We start from the raw sequence: 20,255 nt of genomic DNA on the forward strand, positions 1-20,255 counted from the left end.
CGGACCCCGCTCATCCGGCAGGGACGCCGGCTCCCGGGCCTCAACGCTTGGCGGCGTGGAGTGACTTCGGTCCCAGTGTCTCAGATCCCAAGTGTGAGGCCCCTGTGGGATCCCGGCGTGTGCGCCGCGGCCCCCGCGGCGTGTTTCTCCCGCCTCTGCTTCCTTCCCACTTGCGGTTCATTCAGAGCGTGCAGCCAGGGCGCCAGCGAGCTTCCTGTTCTGGGAGAGGGCACGCTCGCTGGACTGGGAATTGCTCCTGGGACACGCCGGGTTGGCTCACGTTTGGAGGGACGGGTGCAGTTCATTAGCTTGGAAGGTTCATGTAGCTCCGCATTGTAGCGTCTTTCTAGGTGTAAGTAATTTGATGTAAAAGGATTTGCAGTGTTCATCATTATTGCTCCTGCGCAAGACAGCCGGACGGTGTCGGGACTGCCCTGCAGGGTCGATTCGGCCTCCTCTTGGGAGAAAAGTTCAGAGGCATGAATTCTGGCCGTGGCTTTGCCGCTGCCAAGTTTCGTGATCGTGGGCTCAGTTAATTCATGTGACATGCGGTATGACTTCTAAGATGCCTTTTAAATTCTACGTTGCATAAGTCTGCGATGAGCTTATTTTGCATATTGTACCTTTAAAGGCAGTTGGAAATAGGAAAAGTCCATGAAAGGCAGATATATGGGGAATAAAGATTTAAGAGGGAACATTTTGAAGACTGTGATTCCAGTTTAAGACTGTAGACTTAATGGGGAACGCAAGTAAATTTGAAAAAACTTATCCAGAATTAATTATATAACAGGAACTTGGAAAGCTTTCAGAAGTTCCAGCAGCAGTCACCGTACTGTATTTTACCTCTTTTTGCAGCTGTGCAAATGAGGTAAGGAGAAAATAAGTACTAAGTAAGAGAAAATGGCAGAGAGGGGATATGGGATACACATATCTTAAGTGTAGGGAGAAGCCTTTAGAATCCTTTATTTTATAGACATTTTTACTCAGGAAACACTTAATAGATGGAAAGTTCGTATTTCCTTTGCAGGAAAATCACACATTTATTCAGAATGTGCAGAATTTCCTACCCTCTCCCTCCCTAATATTTTTTAACAGATTTGGAAAAATAGTGTCTGGCTTGTAATTCATAGAGGACGGATCATGTGTTCCTTCAGGGAGACCTTAGCTTGTGTACATTGTAGCTGTGTGACTAGGGGAAGTCACTTTTCCTCTCTGAGGCGTCGTTCCTCAGTCGTGCAGTGTGGATAAGGATACATATTTCACAGGGCTGGAAGGATGAAATAAAATCCTTTCTGTGGAAAACGTATAGCGATGCCTGACATACCAGACAGTGGATGATGGCGGCTGTTGCTGTTAGAATTGTGTTTATAAGGCAGCTGAGAAGTGCTCACGGGGTCTGGCCGGCTAGAGGGATGGCCTAGAAGAGGAGTGCCAAGTGGGGAGCGATTCGCAAGCTCTGTTATCCGGCGCTGGAGTTTTTGCAGAGCGGTAATTCCTTCCCTGGTCTCAGGCTCAGGTGTTGCCCGGACACTAGTGACACAGCAGGCTGCCTGACTGTGCTGGCCTGTCAGTGTTGGGACTTGAGTAGAGTCGTGATTTCCCCCCAAAATTGTGCTAGGACAAAGAGAGCTCCGAAACAAAGAAATGATTTAGCTTCCTGACCCGAGGTTTGAGCTTGAGATAGCTGCAGCCCTGCCTCCGCTAGCTGTGGCCAGCACAGCTTCAGGACGTAGGTCTCCCATTCCGGTCTTAGCTAGAACCCTTTCTTGTTTGGCTCAGTAGCAACTACTGATACTTGCTGGTTGCTGTTTAACCCAACGTTCTTTCTTTGACACAGCAAGCATGAGCCTGGGAAGGCAGGCAGTAGGCTTATCTGATCAGGAATTTAGGCCTAGAGTTCCGAAAGGAAAAGAGAAGAGCCCAAAGGTAATTTTTACCCCCTTCCTAGCTAACTTTAAAAAATTGTAGTTGAATAGAAAGTACTTTCTTACAGTTTAACCAGGAGTGCGGGAATGGACTCTCACCTCGTGGTTGTGGTACACGTGAATAGGACCAAATGGGTATGTGCTCCATCCACTTGATTCAGAATCAGGGGGACGCAATTCCACATCGGTTTCGAGCTCTAGTTGAGTATTTGCATGGGAGTATAATCGAGAGGTTTTTTTTGGTTTTGATCTAACTAAAAACATCGATGGAAGAAAAATAGCCAAAAGTAGACATTAAAACTAAACTAGTAAAACAAATAAGGCCGGGAGGAAATAAGAAAGTTAATCAGTGAGATGACGTAGGTCATATGACAGTATAGTCTTTAAAAAAATATTTGGCTTGTTTTTAAGTTAGAGGTCAGTGACAATTCCATTTCCCATACAGTTTTGCTGACATTTTGCAGGATACCTTATGTGTGTATATGTATCTCTCTATATAAAGACACACATACACCACATATTTGTGTAGAAAAAAATCACTACTCAATAAGATGCATAAAAAGAAGGGTCAACTGTAACATCATCACTGAGAATTAACTATTTAAAGTGGGAATTTAAGTAGTAAGTATTCCAAGGTGTGAATTGGCTGCGGGGTATTTAACTCGCTGATTTCTAGTAACAGCCCAGATGCTCGGAATGTCCCCGAGATCCTCATTCAGTACGTAGGGCCCCAGTGTATATACTTTTAGGAAGCTCTACAGTCAGGTGAGGAGCTACTAATAAGGAGCCTTACGGTCCACACAGCTACTTAATGCATATATAGTGTCACATCCAAGAAAATAAAAACCTTATGAAAGCCAGAGGGAGGGGGTGCTGGGAACAACTGCTTAATGGTTTTCTTTCCTGGTGATGCGATATTTTCGAACTAGATAGAGGTGGTGGTTGTACAACGTCCTGAATGCATGAGACGCCACCGAATTGCTCACTAAAATGGCTTATTTTAGAGTATGTGGATTTCACCTCTGTAAAAAACTCCTCCTGTCCCCCAATTTTTTGAATACCATCTTTGTATGTTGGAAAAATAAATTTCTGCTGTTTAGATCGACTGCCTTCTGAATGTTACATTCTCTTAACACCTGTGTCTTAAACACATTTTTGTTGTTTATAGGATGCATCTTATGAGTAGTATCTTTTTGGAGCTGCTTAGTAATATTTTCTCCTTAATTAAAACACCATCCCTCCTTTATGATTGCATTCAGCCTCGGGTGGTAGCAGAAGGAACATGGTACTTGGAATCAGAACACTTGGGTTGGAGGCCCCGTTCTGCCCCATTAGCCGGGTGGCCTTGGGCAAGGCACCTTGCTGGGATTCCGTTTCCTAGTCTGCTTTTCTGTCCTCCTATCCCAAACTTGTTGGGGGATCTGCTGAAATCTTTTATATTAGACACTTTTCTAAAGCTACAGCACCTCCACACATCACTGTTATGTAGTTATTGCTGTCTTTTAAGTTTATTTATTGTGAGAGAGTGAGACAGTGAGAACGTTGAGGAACAGAGAGAGAGAGAGATCCCAAACAGGCTCTGCACTGTCACGTGGAGTGCTGTGTGGGACTGGAAGTCAGAAACAGTAAGAGCATGAGCTGAGCTGAAATCAAGAGTCGGGCGCTTAACCGACTAAGCCACCCAGGTGCCCCTACAGCCTTTTTTTTTTTTTTTTTTTTTTTTTTTTTTGATTCAGGAGAATCTTAAGAATGGATTAAGGAAGGCACTACTGGACAGTTGAATTATTGGATTTATTATTAATGTGTTCTGACAGTTTATATAACTTCCAGTATTAATATTATATTAGGTATATAGTAAGACTAAAAATTATTTACATTCAGATATTATTAAATGTTTTTTGAGGATAATAAGGAGCTGAGATGAGTTTTTGGGGGCAAGGTTTGTTCTTGGTCCTGAAACACATAAAGCAAATGATGATTTTCAGGTTCCATTTTTAGAGTGCCTTTCATCGTACTTGTAACCAGTCTGAATTCGGTTAATGTCCATAAATGAGAATAGCTATAGGTAGATCTATTTATAGTCTCCTCTGGGTTCCTTGTGTTTTTTCTTAGTTTAAGCAAAACCCCCAGCCTTGTTGTTAACTGACATTTTTGTCAATAGTGACATTTCTTGAAAATTTAGTCTTGAGAAACTCCTGAAACATGAAGAGTACAAACACTGGGTGTATCTCTTACCAATAATGACTATAATAAATTATAAATTTTATTTTATTAAAAAACTTTTTAATGTTTATTTTTGAGAGAGAGAAAGAGAGACAGAGACAGAGCATGAGCAGGGAAGGGGCAGACAGAGAGGCAGAATCCAAAGCAGGCTCTAGGCTCTGAGCTGTCAGCACAGAGTCTGATGTGGGGCTCAAACCACAAGCTGTGAGATCATGACCTGAGCCCAAGTCGGATGCTTAACCCACTGAACCACCCAGGCGCCCCAGAAATTTTATTTCAAACCAAGAATAAGTACGGTTAATATTACATACACAAAAATGTGTTTATCTACATGTTTCTCCTCTTAATGGATGTGAGGCCGGATTTACCAACTGAAAGTGCATAAAGTTGTGTATAATATGTAATGTATAATGAATGTGGGGGACCTGGCATGGCAGGCATGTCAATATATTTCGCAGTGTCTGAGCACCTTTTAAGTGACAGGAAGATGCAAGGCAGCATTTGTTGAGTGCCTTTTCTGTGCTAGTTTAAAAATGTATATTTAATCCCCGCAATTGAATTAACAGCTTGGCATTTTATTTAGCTTTGCAAATAGAAGTATCAGCTCCACCCCCAATTGATTGCGTTGGCTGCTTTGGTGGTGATGACATTGATGAGGAAAAAAGCCTTGAGGTGAATAGGAGCATCCCTGGGAAGGAAGTGATGTGGCTCTGACCCCAGAGTCTGCACCGAGCTGCCTCCCAGCTCTTCACACCATACGGTTAAGAGAAGAACACTAACGTTTATAGAGTTAATGAACTAGAAGTATATTTTTGTACTTTTAAGTAATTGTCATTTTACCTTAGGATACTAGGTTGCATTGTTTTCTGCTCTGGTGCACCTGAAGGACTCACTAGGAAGTGGCAAACAAATAACACGTATTTGTTGAGTGAATGTGAATAGACTTTAGATAAAATGGACTACCCAGAAAAGAGCCTCCCTTGTGCTCAGCACATACACCATCTCACCTTCCCAGCGTATCATGTTACTTAAGGTCTGAACGAGATTTAAGGCAACTGATAAAAGACAGTAGAGTGGAGAGCCGGGCCTGGCTTTATGAAGGGGAGGCTCCCCTTGGGAAGTGTTGGGGTGCGGAGGGCGGTCACTGACGACAATCTGACGATGCTCTCCAAATGCAACACAAGTTTAAAGGAGAAATTGCTTGTGCATGAAGTTACGACTTTGAAATGCCTTCCCCTTTGTGTCCAGGAGAACCCCTGTGGGAGGCTATGTTTCTCTAACCAAAGGAGAAGGGACCAGTGGTGAAGATGTCGGCCCTCAACTGGAAGCCCTTTGTGTACGGAGGGCTGGCCTCCATCACGGCCGAGTGCGGTAAGGCGCCCGCGGGGCTGGATCAGTGGCTCGCGAGCTGCATGTGACACTGATTAAAAGTTAAGGTTGTGATCTGGTGTTTGATGTGACTGGAGTTGAAGCACAGAATGCGAGAACATGAAACGCTAATCTCGGATTTCAAAACTTCCTCCTTTTGGGATGTTTTTCAGACAAATAGTCATTTTGGCTCCTAGCAGTTTAGGGGTCAAAGTTTACTGTGGAGAAAGTGGAACCTGGAATCAAACATGTTTTATCAGTCATTTCTAGGTTCCCTCTGTCCCTGTTATTCTTGTGCTTTTCCACCTCGCCACCGTGGGCACCTGTGGCTGCAGAAGAGTTTTGGGGAGCTCGCAGTTCTCCTCTTGTGCCAGGTTTGACCTACTGTCATTGTGCGGTCACTCTGTAATTAGGCCGATCCACGTTGTCTGGTGGCTTCCTCTTCCATGGAGGTCCCGATCAGACCCCGTTGATCTGTCTCTGTTCCCCGTCGGAATTCCTTCACCAGGTGCTGATGGCGCAGCTGCCCAGTGCCAGGTCGGGGCTGGACACGTCATTTGCCTTCAGAGCTCGGGGCTGCTGTCCTGAGACTGAGGCTGCCCCCAACGAGCCAGTGAGGCCCAGGCCTGGGGGGGTTAAGGCACGCTAACCACCTACCCACGTGGTTCCCTGTGGGGGCGGACTCTCTATTCCACAGCGAATCCGGTTTGCTGACAGTGTTCGGAATTCGGGTGGACTACCTGTTGGCCGCTGTATTTAACATTCGTGCCTGTGTTCACATATTGACTTCTAGACTACAGAACACAGAGTGAGAAACTCCTTCAGAAGATGAGCTCACCCTCTTCATTCCTGTTGAACTTGATTTTAGCCTTCACACATGCAAAAGATAGTAACATTTTAAAATGGATTTCCTGTTGGCGTAAATCATTCCCTAGACCTACTTTTCTTTTCTTTTTTTTTTTTTTTTTAAAGCAATGCAGCCTCTCAAATCCTATGTAGAGTAAGATGAGAACCAAATAAAGGAAAATACTTTTGTGCATTTTGGGGGTATTTTTAATCTTCTGGTTCGTAATTTTTTTTAAATATTTATTTTGAGAGAGTGTGTGTGTGAGTGGGGGAGGGGTCGGGGGAGGGGAAGTGAGAGAGAGAGAGAGAGAGACAGAGAGAGGGAGAGAGGGAGGGAGGGAGAGAATCCCAAGCAGGCTCCACACTGTCCGAGAGCCCAACACAGTCGCAGGGCTCTATGTCATGAAGCGTGAGATTATGATCTGAACCAGAATCAAGAGTTGAATACTTAACTGACTGAGCCACCCGGGTGCCCCTCTAATACTTTTTTTAATAGAAAAAGGATTGCAAAGTATCTGCCATTTCTTAATTCTGTTTCTTAGTTTACATTATAGTCAAAATATTTCCTTAGTAATATATCACCATGTATTCTTTATTTGGTGGAATTTCTTTTTATCAAGTGAAATATTTCTTTTTTTTTTTTATTTTAAGGTACTTTTCCAATTGATTTAACCAAGACACGGCTCCAGATTCAAGGCCAGACAAATGATGCAAACTTTAGAGAAATCCGGTATCGAGGAATGTTGCACGCCTTAGTGCGGATAGGCAGAGAAGAAGGGCTGAAAGCCCTGTATTCAGGGTAAGTAGACCCTTGTGCGTTTTTCTACTGAAAACAGAGACTTCGTAGAGAAAAAGTAGAAACTTGAGGTGTATTTGAAAAGTAGCTTGGTAGATTTTTCATTTCAACTTGTATTTTCTATACATCTTTTATGTAGTGAATGTTGTGTTGAAAGTATGTTTTTTTTATTATATTCAAATACTGCTAATACTGCAAAATTTATATTTGTTTCCACAAAACATTACATAATTCAGCGTTTCACTCTGACAAAAGCCCTTCTTCCCCCTTGACTATTCTGAATTACCGAGGTTTTTGCTCTAGTGAAAGTGGTAGGGTATTCTTCGTGGGTAAGAGCTGTGTACCACTTTTCTATAATCCAACATTAGTGAACACTGTGCTGACGGCGCGGGCTAGGAGGGCGAGTAAGGCAGGTGCCTGTGTTAGCCCGGGCCCCTGCAGGAAACACAATGCACTTGGGTGGTTTCTGTGAGGTGACTTTAATGAAGGGACTACTTAAAGGTTAAGGGAACAGAGGAAGGATATTGCGGTACCTAGACACCTCCAAAGTGAGAAATTGTCACCAACGCCAGGCCCAAAGGGACAGAGACAGGAATGGTGTCAGCAGAGCCTGTTAGGGCTGGAGCCTTGAAGGAGCAGACAGTTGTTGAGGGATGCTTTTGGAGTGCCCAGGGAGAGATACCTCTCTTCCCCCTCCTCCCGCGCCCCCTCCTCCCATCATCTACGAGTGGAATCCACCCTGAAGTCTTTTGGCAGGGTAGCCTGAGTGACACATGTGCGGGTACCACCCTCTCTGCGGGCGAAGAGCATCACAGAGAAAACGAGACTGGATCCAGGGGGACAAATGGGGATCAGCAGCACCACACAGTCGTGAAGGGGCTGTCATTCAGTGGGGGCTGCGGCGGTGTAAACAGGATTACAGTGGAGTCTGATAACGAGTACTAGAGTCTGGTAGAGGCAGGGCACCAAGCCCAGACCCGTGGGGACAGGAAAGGGGGTGGGTTTCAGGAAGGCTGCTTGACCCAGGAGGTGCTGGGTCTGAGCTTGAAGGATCAAGAGTGAGTTTGCCAGGTGAGGTTAGAAGGGAACTGTTGGGGAACCTGGGTGGCTCAGTTGGTTAAGCAGCTGACTCTTGATCTTAGCTCAGGTCTTGAGCTCAGGGTTGTGAGTTCAAGTCCCACATTGGGGCTTTTGAGTAGGCGCGGAGCCTACTTAAAAAAAAAGAAAAGGGAAGCGTATTTATACAGAGCCAGCAGTATGTGCAGGAAAGCGTGGTGCATTCTAGGCACTGCAAGTCTATTGGCCTAGGGGTAGTGTTGGAGTTGCTGAGTAGCAAGAGATGGAGTTGGAGCCCTAATAAGGCAGCAGGACACAGACAGCCTCAGGACATGCGGAGCATCTTGATTTCATCTAGGACACCACAGGTCCCAAATCGATGCTGCACAGCCCTCCTACCTACCAAAGGTTTTTGTTTCTCACTTGAGCCAATACTGTAAACTATGAGAAATTGCACACAGAAACCTGATTCCATTTTCTTGAGAAAAGTCACCATCTGGGCCCATGTTCATTCACTTAGGATAATACTAATAGGTGTCAAGGATGCCTTCTCTGGTTCATGGAAACGTCTGCCTCTCACAGGATGTATGTGTGTGCAGTTAGACCAGCCCGTGTCACTCAGTTAAGGCATCTGCCTTGTACCCATAAGTGCTTTTGTTTGCTGTGCCTGTGGCGGACAGAAGCTGCTGGGGGGTTTAAGTTAGGGGGACTGATGTGATAGGGTTTCCATGGTAACAAGAAGCTGGTCTACTGTGGGGAGAGAGAATGAGAACCGATAACAGTGGAAGCAGCCTGTCACGCGGGAAGCAAGGACAACGACTTTCTGACCAGAGGGGTTGTCTTGGACACAGAGAGAAAGAAGACAGCCTGTTTAGGGAATGGGGTTGCCCTGTTATGTGACCTGATATACGAGGGGGTGTGGAGGAAGCAGGGGACAAGGCTGATGTCTTGATTTCGAGTTTTCGGCTAAGGTGTTGATGGAGGTTCCAGTCTCTGGTCCAGTTAACTGAGAGGAGAGCTGAGTGGTTGGGGCGGGAGGATTAGTTCAGTGTGGGACACTCGATCTGGGGGTGGGTGTAGGACACGCGAATTGGCAGTTGGAAATGCACCGTTGGATCAGTGTTGGAAGCAGGAATTTCAGAGTCGTAAGCCTTGGACAGTGTCGAAGCCACGGGAGTAGATGAGCTCACCCGGGAGTGTGTGGAGCGGGGAGAGAAGGAAGCATAGGACAGAGTTCCCAGAATACCCCGGAGGACAGAGGTAGGGAGGCTGCGGAGAAAAGGAGAGAAACGGGAGAGGGGATGTGACACAGCTCGGGGAGGAGACCACTGCACGAGCACGCAGGACAAAGGGTGGACAGCAGCAGGTACCACAGAGAGGTCATGGAAGTACTAAGTGAACCGCATCATTTAATTTAGTGACAACGATGTCAGTTAGTCACCTTGGTGGTGAGAGAGGGAAGGCGGGCTGCGTTTCCAGAAGGAAGTGGGCAGCGCAGGAACAGCTGAGGCAGGTAACTGTCCCAGGATGGTTCTGGGGTCTGCAAGGCTGAGAGCGGGAGAGGAAATACTGGAGCAGGGCCCTCAAGGAGATGGGAATTGGGCTCTAGAGCAGCAGCTGAAGATGTTGGCAGACGGCAGATTTCACGAGGCACCTTGTCCTGAGAAAGGACAGCCCTTTCATTTGAATAGAACTCCCTGTTCACTTACATTTTCATTAAGGACAACTACAGGGGGCTGAACTTCCATGTAGTGAACTAATAATTTGCACACATTTAATCAGAACCCAGCTATATTTTTATTAGATTTTGAATTTTGAGAACTCTGAGCAGTTTGATTGTGGAAGGCTGATATCTCTGTGTGTGTCTTCTAGAGGTTTTAAGGTGCTTTTTAGAATGTATATATATATTTTATTTTTTGAGAAAGAGAGAGAAAGAGAGAGGGCACAAGTGAGTGAGGGGCAGAGAGAGAGAAGTGAAGCTCACCCAAAGTGGGGTTTCGAGCTCATCAGATGTGGGACTCGAACTCATGAACTAAGATCATGCATGTGTTACAGTCAGAAGCTTAACGACCGAGCCGCCCAGGTTTTAGAATTTCTCTGTGCTCTTGTACGTTGGTTTGACAGGATTGCCCCCGCGATGTTACGCCAGGCTTCCTACGGCACCATCAAGATAGGCACTTACCAGAGCTTGAAGCGGCTGTTTGTTGAACACCCAGAAGGTGAGTGAGAAACCTTTTCTCCACTGGTGGACAGGAGGTGGGTTGGTTGTGTGTCTTTTTAGTCAAGTCAAGATCAGATTTTCTTGAGCCTAATTGTGACTTTACTGCTGAGGAGAACTCTGGGTGTAAGGTCTGAATGAACTGTGCTTGCTTGAAGCAAGTTCTGAGCTGTCAGCACCTGGTTCAAGTGGGGTTTGAACCCACAAACCGTGAGATCAGACACTCAACCAACTGAGCCACTCAGGCGCCACAGAGCAAGTCAGTTCTTGGCTGAGTTTAGGGGAATAACAGTTAAAAGGAGCAATCTCTACAAATATTTTAGTTATCCTCATCTCCAAAACGCCTAGACTAGAGGATGTGTTGTTATAATTCTAGCCCACTTAAAATTTTCTAAAATCAGAAATGATCACCTATTTTTCAGGAAAGCAGTGAATACCCTTCTTAGTGTCAAGAACTGAGTTCTAATACTGTATTGCTGATTGACTCTGTGACTTTGCTTTAGTCCGTACAACTTGGTTTCCAATGGGATGAGCACCAGTCAGCTGTTGGGTGAGAGAGGTCAGCAGGAGCGGACGTGCTGTAGCAGCTGAGTACACTTCAAATTAAATACATCCAGTGTGCTTTAAAACTTATCTTACTGGTTAACTCATAGAAGTGTATCTTTTTTATTCTCTTATGAGATACACTTAATTAGTACAGTAATAGGCATTTACACACAAAAGTGAATTGATAGATGGCTGTTCACTTTGCATGATAGTTCACATCCTTTTTAGATGCCAAGTAATTTTGCAGCGCCTGGCGGCTCAGTCAGAAGAGCCTGCGACTCTTGATCTCTGGGTCATGAGTTCGAGCCCCCTATTGGGTGTGGAGATCATTTAAATAAATAAATAGATATTTTTTAAAAAACTCTCTTTAAACTACAAAAACAAATTGAAAGCAAACAGACGTCAAGTAATCTTGCTAGGCAAAGTCCCGTTAAGCCAGCAAAATTCCCAATATTTTAAAAATTGCTCAGTTCATAAAGCAGAAATTTCATTATTCTCTTAAGATATACAAGAGGTATGCAAATGAGTTTACACCAATATTTGAGTTACTGATAATGAAAAGCTCTTACATACAAGAAGTCGAATACTATGTGCCTGTTTATAGATGAAACTCTACTGGTAAATGTGGTGTGTGGAATCCTCTCTGGAGTCATATCCTCAACCATTGCTAATCCAACGGACGTTTTGAAAGTAAGTAGTGTTCTCCATATCTTATAGGCACATTCCCCCCACATTTTCTTACTGGAACAACGTTTAGATAATGAAAGTCTGCAAATGTAACATACACTGTGTGTGTGAACTTGTGTACAAGTTAAGTGCCATGAAGACTCTGACTTATAAACATCCACCAGGTGGATTTCTTACTGATAACGGACGCGCTCAAAAGTAGAGCTCATTGTGGAGACAAGGTTTTTGGTGATTAAGCAGAAAAAAAATTGAGGCTTGGATGCATTTGAATTTCATTTTCATTGAAAATCTTCCTGGTTTTATTGGTTCATTAAAAATTGAGTAGCTGCAAATTCTGTACAAGTCCACTCATTAATGATCATTTCTGAATGTGTGCTGTTATCTGTTAACTTGATTTCAGGAATTAATGATGGAAATGTTTCCTTACCACAGTTAGACATAACACATTGGATGGCCTTATTGACAATAACAGGGAAACTGCCTCCTTAAATCCTTTCTGGAGCAAGGCAAGGCAATAAACTAATTTAAGTTGTTTTTTTAATGTTTATTTATTTTTGAGAGAGAGAGAGAAAGAAAAAGAACATGCGAGTGGGGGAGGAGCAGGGAGAGAGGGAGACACAGAACCCAGAGCAGGTTCCAGGCTATCAGCACAGAGCCCGAGGCCGGGCTTGAACTCACGAACCAGCGAGATCATGACCTGAGCTGAAGTCATGCTTAACTGACTGAGCCAGCCAGGTGCTCCAAGGGAAGAAGCTAATTAAACAGAAGAGCAATTAGGCAGGAGTTACTTTTTCAATCCTCTCAGGATGTTCGTCTCTGTCCCTTCCTATGCTTTTTGCTCCTGTTAGTTAACGAGCATGCACTGTGCTTCTGCCTTCTGCCAGGTGACGTACTGTGTGCTTAGATGCAAAAATGAGTACGATAGGAGCCTGCCCTCAGAGCCCTCGGTCTAATGGGAGATTCTGACAGACGTCTGCACTGGCGGCAGCAGCGTGTTGAGGGCGCTACGCTGAGGCGTGGTCAAGGTGCAGCGTGTGCCAGGGTGCTTCTGCTCTCATTTTACCCTTTGCTGGGGAAAAGTGGAGAAAAATAGCCACACTCCCCTTAATCTCTTAAACCTATGTTGGGCTTAGGGAAAGGCCGTTCCCGTGTTTTGGTTTATTTTCCCATGTGCGTGGCAATAACAGTGTCCTTTAGAAGTTGGAGGTAATGTTTTTGCTCCCTAAACAGAAATAAGGTATCAATTTGAGGTGATAAATCCCTTTTAATTTTAAAAAGTACAGAGAGCTACACCAACCATTATTTTTATGTTGGCATCTTGGTCATGTGCATTCCATAGCCGTTGTCGAGTGTATTTGTACATTCAAGTGTAACAGAGTGTGACAGGCATCATGTGGGCATCCCGTGCTCGGCTCGCCTGCATGCCTTTTGGTTCAGCTGGTTGGAAATAGTAGTGGCTTGAAGTAACTAATTTAAGAAATCTGCTTGTCCTTGCTTAGTGCTGCCAGCTCTGCTGGATGTTCCTATTAATTATGTGAAATCTTAGTATTACCATCACCTTCTCTTTCCTACTTATTAACCTATAAGGACATACACAATTTTCTTTCCTTTTCAAAAGGCTTTTTTAAAAAACCAGGTTTTTTCTGACACTTAATGAGCTCTGGGTTCTGCTGAGTTCATTTTGTTGATTCCAAAGTGTCTAAGAACCAAGCCTTAAAAATGTTTTGTCTCCAAAGGACTTTTCAAGCTAGCATGATGGTCATATTTATACTATAATTCTTTTCTTTTAATGGCTATTAAATAACAGGTTGAATGATATTTAGAAGTCTACATTCGGGGAGAAATGTGCTGTTTTCTTCTCACGTTAATGTTTAAAATAATTTCTAGATACGGATGCAAGCACAGAGCAGCACCATTCAAGGGGGGATGATAGGCAACTTCATTAACATTTACCAGCAAGAAGGAGCGAGAGGATTGTGGAAGGTAAGCCTGCAAGACAGAGCCAGCTGTCTTCGTTAGTGCTTCCCTGTTCTTGTTTGAATTTGTTCTTCCTGTTTCTATCATTTACTTAATCCAAAAGGCAAAATGGAGTAAGGATGGGAAGAGGAGCGGAGTCTGTCCTTGAAGTTACTTTCTTCCTTAATTTCCTAATCTGGAAAATGGAAATACAAGGAATATGTCATATTTTAACATACCTTTTGAATAATTCATGTAAAATTATAAAGAAGATTGAGGATTTTGTTGTTTCCTTTTTCTTTAAAAAATTCTCATAGAGAAGGGTTTTCTAGGTTATAGCTTAATGCTGGATTATTATTTTTTAAAGTTTATGTATTTATTATTTTGGGAGGGGGGAGAGAGGGAGAATCCCAAGCAGGCTTCATGTTGTCAGCTCAGAGCCCGATGTGGGGCTTAATTCCACGAACCGTGAGATCATGACCTAAGCCAAAATCAAGAGTCTGACGCTGAACTGACTGAGTCACCCAGGCGCTCCTGCATTTTTCGTGTGTGTGTATGGCTTCCTGGTCCTTAAGTGGAGACGGTTCCTAGGCAAGCGCTGGTGTGGAATGCTCTTTCCTGGTATTCTACTGACCTGTCAGTTCACAGAATAGACCGTAAGGGTCATCCAGGACAGTCTTCTCAGTGTGTACTAGGAAACCAGAGCCTCTGCGAGGTGACTTGTCCTGGCCGCGTCTGGCCAAGGTCATACAGTTAGCGCCAGAATTGGAACTGGACTTGAGCTTCCGACTTTGTTACCCTCTGTTCTTTTCTACTCTGTCACTCTACGTTTTTTGACAAGGCCTGTTCCAGGGAGAGCTATCTGGGTCTTGATTATTTATCTTCTTACCCAGGGCGTGTCCCTTACTGCGCAGAGGGCTGCTATCGTTGTCGGCGTGGAGCTACCGGTCTATGACCTCACCAAGAAGCACCTGATTCTCTCGGGCCTGATGGGAGACACTGTCTATACCCACTTCCTGTATGTTCATAGATTTCCAAAAAAAAATAATATTTTAGGTATGCTTGAGTTCAGGGTGACAATTTGCTACAGATTTCTGGAAAGTTTAAAGAAGTATGTTATAAAAGTATTATGCTCTCATATTTGGAGAATTACAATTCAGAAGTGAACTAGGACAAAGTAAAAGTCCTTATCTGTTTACATAAGTAACCATCATCAACAGCTTGTTTTTAGGCACATGCAAATCTGTCTACAAAAATATTGTGTACTTTACTACACGAGCAAGATCATGGTTTGCATTCTCTAACTTGGCTTTTTATTTCTATCGTTTTCATTTCTTAGCTTCATTGAGGTATATTTAACCAACAAAGTTGTAAGCTCTTCAAAGTGTACGACATAACGATTTGATACACCTGTCCGGTGTGAAAGGCTCTGCCCCAGAGTTCACTAACACATGACATTCCTTCATGTGTCTGTGATTGACATTCCAGAACCTCAAAGGTATTCTTGGTTGAGGCTGGACTTTATAATCAATGTCATATTTAAGAAGTCTGTGCAGCGCTTTAGATTTGGACGTCCTCCTGGAAACATACCGTCTTGTTGTATGTCAGTTGAACGTAGTTTGGGAGGAGGCTGTTTCCTGCCTTTGTTGATGGTGGTGAACTTCCGCTTTTCCGTTGGTATCTTTCTCACAGCTCAAGCTTCACCTGTGGTCTGGCCGGGGCCCTGGCCTCAAACCCTGTGGATGTTGTGAGAACACGTATGATGAATCAGAGAGTCCTTCGAGACGGCAGAGGCTCTGGCTACACAGGTACCCTGGACTGCTTGCTACAGGTGAGAGGGCGTGTTCAGCTGTGCGGGGATGGGAAGTCCTCTCACAGCTCGTTAGCTTCCGTGTTACCCTCGCAGGAGTTTCTTCTCAGGGTCAGAAACATGACGGTTTCGAGTAAAACCCTCTTCCCTTGTAATTGTATGACTGGTTGATGTACAGACTCTGTCCCTCAGTCTCCTTGTTAGTGAAGGGGGGCAATAATAGCACGTGTGTCCAGGGTTGGTGTAACAGTGATTGAGAAAATGCCTAGGAAAGAGCGTAATGCCTGGGATACTGTAGCAAAGCCTTGTTGGTATAGTTAATAATAATGAAGGACACTTATGAAATAAGCAAGCTTATTTTACTTAATCTTCAACATTCTAGTGGTTTGTTTTAATCATTGAAACTGCCCCTCAAATGTGTGTGAATATCTGTGTGTGTGTGAACACACATATATGTATGTATATATTTTAACCTAAGGAATAACTAGATTTTGAGGGTTACTATAATTACCATGAGTGGTGCTCTGAAGCCCTGAGATGGTACCCAGTTTGGGCCACACTGGGGCTAACGTTTATAAATACACAACCTAGATGAATGTTTAGAAATGAAAGTTCATTTTCTTTATACCTCTGCTCTGCTGGGAAGGGTGAGAAAAGAATCCTACTTTCTGACATCACGAGAGAGCTGTGTCTCCCTCCTCTTGATCAGACTGGCCTGAATGTCCCTCATTCAGACATCTCTCAAAAGAACACGTCAAGGCGACTATCATTTTCACTTGAAACACGGGCTTGCTGTTCCCGGGAGGGGGAGAGTTTGCAGCTCTCTCCCTGTCTGGACCGCCAGAGCCGGGGGTTAGCCATGCGCGGCCGCCCTGTTCTCTGGCGTGGTGCCGGCGCCTCCTAGACTTCACGCCTGCTTTACCCACGCAGAGTCGCTTGTGTTACTCACCTCACGACGTGAAGTAGTGGTGCTCGGGCTACATCTTTATCACCATTGCTTCACTTCTTTATTTCCGACCTGCTTGTGAGCGCGAGTCCAAGGAGGCAAGAGATCCTAATTGGAATTAAATCTCACTCCTTACTCCTTCCACTGCCACGTGTCTGCTTGGGGTGGGCTGGTGGGACATGGAGCCTTCGCCTTCTCCCCTGCAGAAGCCTTCAAAGAGCAAAAGGAGGCAGAGGGCAATGAGTTTTTAAGTAGTCTTCTCAAATAGGGTTTTATTTTTAAGAAAAATGACTATTCAGTCTGCCTACTAATTATTAACACATTTGACATGATTGGAAAGTTGGGTGTTAACTTGTGCCCCCCCTTCTAACAGACATGGAAGAATGAAGGTTTCTTTGCTCTGTATAAAGGGTTTTGGCCGAATTGGTTGAGACTTGGTCCTTGGAATATCATTGTATCCTTTTCTGTTGCAGTATGTCTGAAAGAAATGTGTAGCTAAAGTAATATTATTTGTATAAGCTGACGTGATTAATGATCATTCAGAAGTGGGTTCGTATTTTTTTGAGTTCCTCCAATCCTAAGAAATAACTATTCACTTTCTGTCTTGGAAGGTATAAAATCTCTGTGCTGGGCCAAGTGAATCTTGGTATAGTGATAGTATTATTGAAAGGTAATGATATCAATAAAAATTTCTGTTCAGACTCTGTTTTAGAAGCCGAGGATATTTACGATTACAGAGAGAGACAAGGATTGATTTTATAGCCTTAGCCACTCTTGGGAAGTATGCAGTCTGGCAGTGTGGTTCTAGAATGCTTATTTTAGAGAGTGCCTGAGGATAAACAGGAATTAGCTCTTGAACTATTTGGCCCATAAGCATTGTTCCCTGTTTGCCAAAGTGGGAGGCAGGAAAGAAGCTGTTCATTAGACATGAAAAGGCAGAATGATAAAGAAGGAAATGTGGTTTTCACCATCCTCTGTTTTTCTTTATCTGTGCCTCCCTCCTGCGGAAGGCCTGCGTAGCGCTGACCCTCAAGGGGGCTTCCAGGGCTTGCTGTCTTTCAGTTTCACATAGAATTTACTGTTTTGGCAAGTGTGCTCACCACAGCAGTCCCCAAAGCCGGCCGGCATGATGTAATCTTCCGAGAGGCTCTTGGAGCTGCCACCAGGGCACTGATGGATCTCGGCTGTGATTGTTCTGTTCCAGGCTGGCCCTGGGAAGGCTAACGGGAAGACCTTTTGGGGGCGGAGAAGGATGGAGCCCCCGGTATTTAATCATGTCCATGGCCTGTGGTCTGCCCTGACACTTGTCAGATGTGCTGTCCGGGAGTCTGCTTTTATGTGTCAGTGTCGCTAAGATGGCGTTTTCGTTGTCAGCCTTAACCATTACCTGCAGTTTTTTGTGACGTACGAGCAGCTGAAGAAATTGGATTTGTGACCAGTCAAGGCTGCATGAGACCGCGCTCTGAAAACGCCTACTTCCGAAACAATAAAGCTTTCCTGTTTCACGCTGCTTCTCACTTGCTTGGTTCATCACGGATTCTGAAGCGTGAGCAACAGATGAAGGTGGGGTTGGTTCAGATTGCTGCGTGTTGGCAGTGGACGCTCTGCATCACATGTTTAGTGCCACAAACGAACATCCACACACTGGTCCTTACCACGGAAGTGCCCTTCGACATCGAAGACAGCGTATAAAACGCATGTTTCTTGCTAAAGGAAACTTGCACGAAGATCAGGAAGGATCAGGAACTATGTTGTTTTCTCCAGGGGACGGCAGCACCTGTGGCCCCGCAGCTAACCGCTGAGGAAACACACTGCTCCAGGGAAGCTCGTCGGGGCCACGGAAGAGAGCCTCCGCCAGGCTGTTCTTGTTCCTGACCTTCTGGGGACGTTCGCTCCTTGTTGGCTCGAGAAATTTCCCGTGCGGAGACCTGGCCCTTTCGACTCCAGGTGTAAACAGTGCAGGAAATAGATCTCTGGAATATTGCACTGCTTTATAATTTCCTATCTTGGCAGGATCTTTCACTTACAGTAAGTGATTTTAAGCCTTTGAAGGCTTGACCTTTGTGAGGAATCGTTACAAAGTATTAATACCTAAACCCATGACGGTGTGATACGTTGGCTTTGAAAATGGCAAGGCCGGTGTTGCCGGGAGGGGTTTTTAGCAGCTTGGGTCCCGTCGTAAGTAATGTTGGTAGCTTGCTCTCATTTTTAGCGCAGTTTATTATTTTCCAGTCGGTAAAATGGAGACATGACATTTGTTGATGTTGAGGGTCAAATGAAGAAAATCACAGCTGCTGGAACTTGACTTGAGGGTCAGCGTGTTTACCTCAGTCATGCTGTTAGCCGGCCGGGGTCCCACAGGCGGGTGTAGAGAAGAGTCGGTTTACCACGGGACACTCACTGGAATCCCCGGCGAAGCCCGTTGCCAGAGGCCTTGCGGGAAGGAAGAACACGGTGTAAGTTACAGTTTTAGTACGTTTTCCTTAGCAAGATGGTGCAAGTGAGTTGACTAATTGATTTTTCTGGATTTCCCAGATTTTACTTCAGTTCCGGTTATGTCTTATTAAAATATTTCCTGTCTCGGACTTCCTGATTGGTTCGGATGGAAAGCGCTTGCTTGAAATTTTAAAAAACCCTTTCTTTAGTACCGCACCTGTTTTCTAGTTTCTGAAAGCGGTCCATGGTGTCTTCCTTTCTCTTTCTTAGAGACAACAAAAATCATTCTCCCTTTCCTTTCTCTCCTTCATCTTGTTCCTTTGAAAATAAAAAGTGACTCCAAGAGCCCTAAGACCTTTTTACGCTAATAGCAGACAGCCCCAGGGAAGGGGACGTGGTTACGCGGGTACTGTCAGTTCTGCCCTTCGGGAACAGTAAATACACCTTGCCTGGGGTTCTGGGGCAGACCCTCCCCAGTGTGTGCTCCGTGGGTTCGCGGAGTGTCCGACTCTGGGTCGCCACCTCCCTTGAAGCAGAAGAGAGGAACCGAGGTTTTTCTTAGGGATCGGGCAGTTTTCCCGCCAGTCACTTTCCCTTGGCCTTCTTTATTAATGTTTACTTGGAAAAAGATTTTGTGATGCGGAATTGCACTTCCAAAATAGAGACAATCACTGAAAAGCGAGAGGCAGAGGCGGTGGCGTGGCATGTAGGGGTTCCTTGGTTAAAGACGTAGCTGAGAGTCCAGATCCCAAGCCCCAATCTAGACGGGACTCTGCAGAGCTGAGCTCACTGGGGCCCCGCTTCTGGTACTGAAGCCGGAGATTTTCTTCCTTCTTACCAAGACATTCCATTGACGTGGTAAGGGCTTTCTCTGGAAAGGCTTTCACTTTTGAGTTCCTTGAGTTTAAAGGATTACTTTTTAAGAGCCCTTTTTTTTTTAAATGAAGAAAACAATCTATATTTTTAAGTGTATATACAATTTCTAAAAACAGTAGAAGCAAGGCATTTTGAAGACCGGAAAGAGTCAACGTCATGCAGTGTTCATTCTATCAGTTTATTCAAATTAGGTATATGTTCATACCAGGATGAAAAGAAGCTCAAACCTCACTATAACACTTGATCACGTTTTTAAGACAAAAATAGAGTGTTTCTCCAGTGTAAATTTATTAAACACATTATATAGAACAGGATCTTAACCTGTTTTGGTTTTTCTGCTTCCTGAAAGAGTTCATGCAACTGCCATGCTCCTAACCAAGAAAGAACTTAGGGATTTGGAGACTCGGTCCCCTTATTTTCAGGGGTGTGGCTACAGGTCCTCCCCACCCCCCTGGATAGGGCTTAAATGTGGCAAAAGGATTTTTAGCTTTTATAACTGAAATGAAGATAACGGATTTTTTTGTTTGTTTGTGGATTTGTGTAGTCATTGATGCTAAGTGTTGACG

At 44.5% G+C, this 20,255-nt stretch overlaps 1 protein-coding gene across 2 annotated transcripts; it reads left to right on the forward strand.

Annotated features, from left to right (window-relative positions):
* Positions 1-5,398: 5,398 nt before the first annotated feature.
* On the forward strand, positions 5,399-18,962 carry SLC25A30 (solute carrier family 25 member 30). 2 transcript variants are annotated; one of them, XM_077778777.1, is made up of 9 exons: positions 5,399-5,519; positions 7,014-7,161; positions 10,339-10,433; positions 11,583-11,668; positions 13,553-13,648; positions 14,515-14,639; positions 15,314-15,452; positions 16,751-16,831; positions 17,771-18,962. In XM_077778777.1, exons 1-9 carry the CDS (start codon positions 5,456-5,458, stop codon positions 17,810-17,812), a joined length of 876 nt encoding a protein of 291 aa, XP_077634903.1. In that variant the 5' UTR covers positions 5,399-5,455; the 3' UTR covers positions 17,813-18,962. The 2 variants fall into 2 exon arrangements, with proteins under 2 accessions (XP_077634903.1, XP_077634905.1); XM_077778779.1 differs by lacking the exon at positions 16,751-16,831 and having other exon boundaries at positions 17,752-17,798.
* Positions 18,963-20,255: the final 1,293 nt, after the last annotated feature.

Source organism: Crocuta crocuta, unplaced genomic scaffold, assembly GCF_008692635.1.
Source record: "Crocuta crocuta isolate KB4526 unplaced genomic scaffold, BGI_CrCroc_1.0 scaffold586, whole genome shotgun sequence".
In the NCBI taxonomy this organism is placed as follows: Eukaryota; Metazoa; Chordata; class Mammalia; order Carnivora; family Hyaenidae; genus Crocuta; species Crocuta crocuta.

Coding starts and splice junctions, on each gene's coding strand:
- SLC25A30 (XM_077778777.1), top strand. CDS start 5,456: ATGTCGGCCCTCAACTGGAAGCCCTTTGTGTACGGAGGGCTGGCCTCC. Junction 10,434..11,582: donor GTTTGTTGAACACCCAGAAG/GTGAGTGAGAAA, acceptor GCCTGTTTATAG/ATGAAACTCTACTGGTAAAT. Junction 15,453..16,750: donor CCCTGGACTGCTTGCTACAG/GTGAGAGGGCGT, acceptor CCCTTCTAACAG/ACATGGAAGAATGAAGGTTT.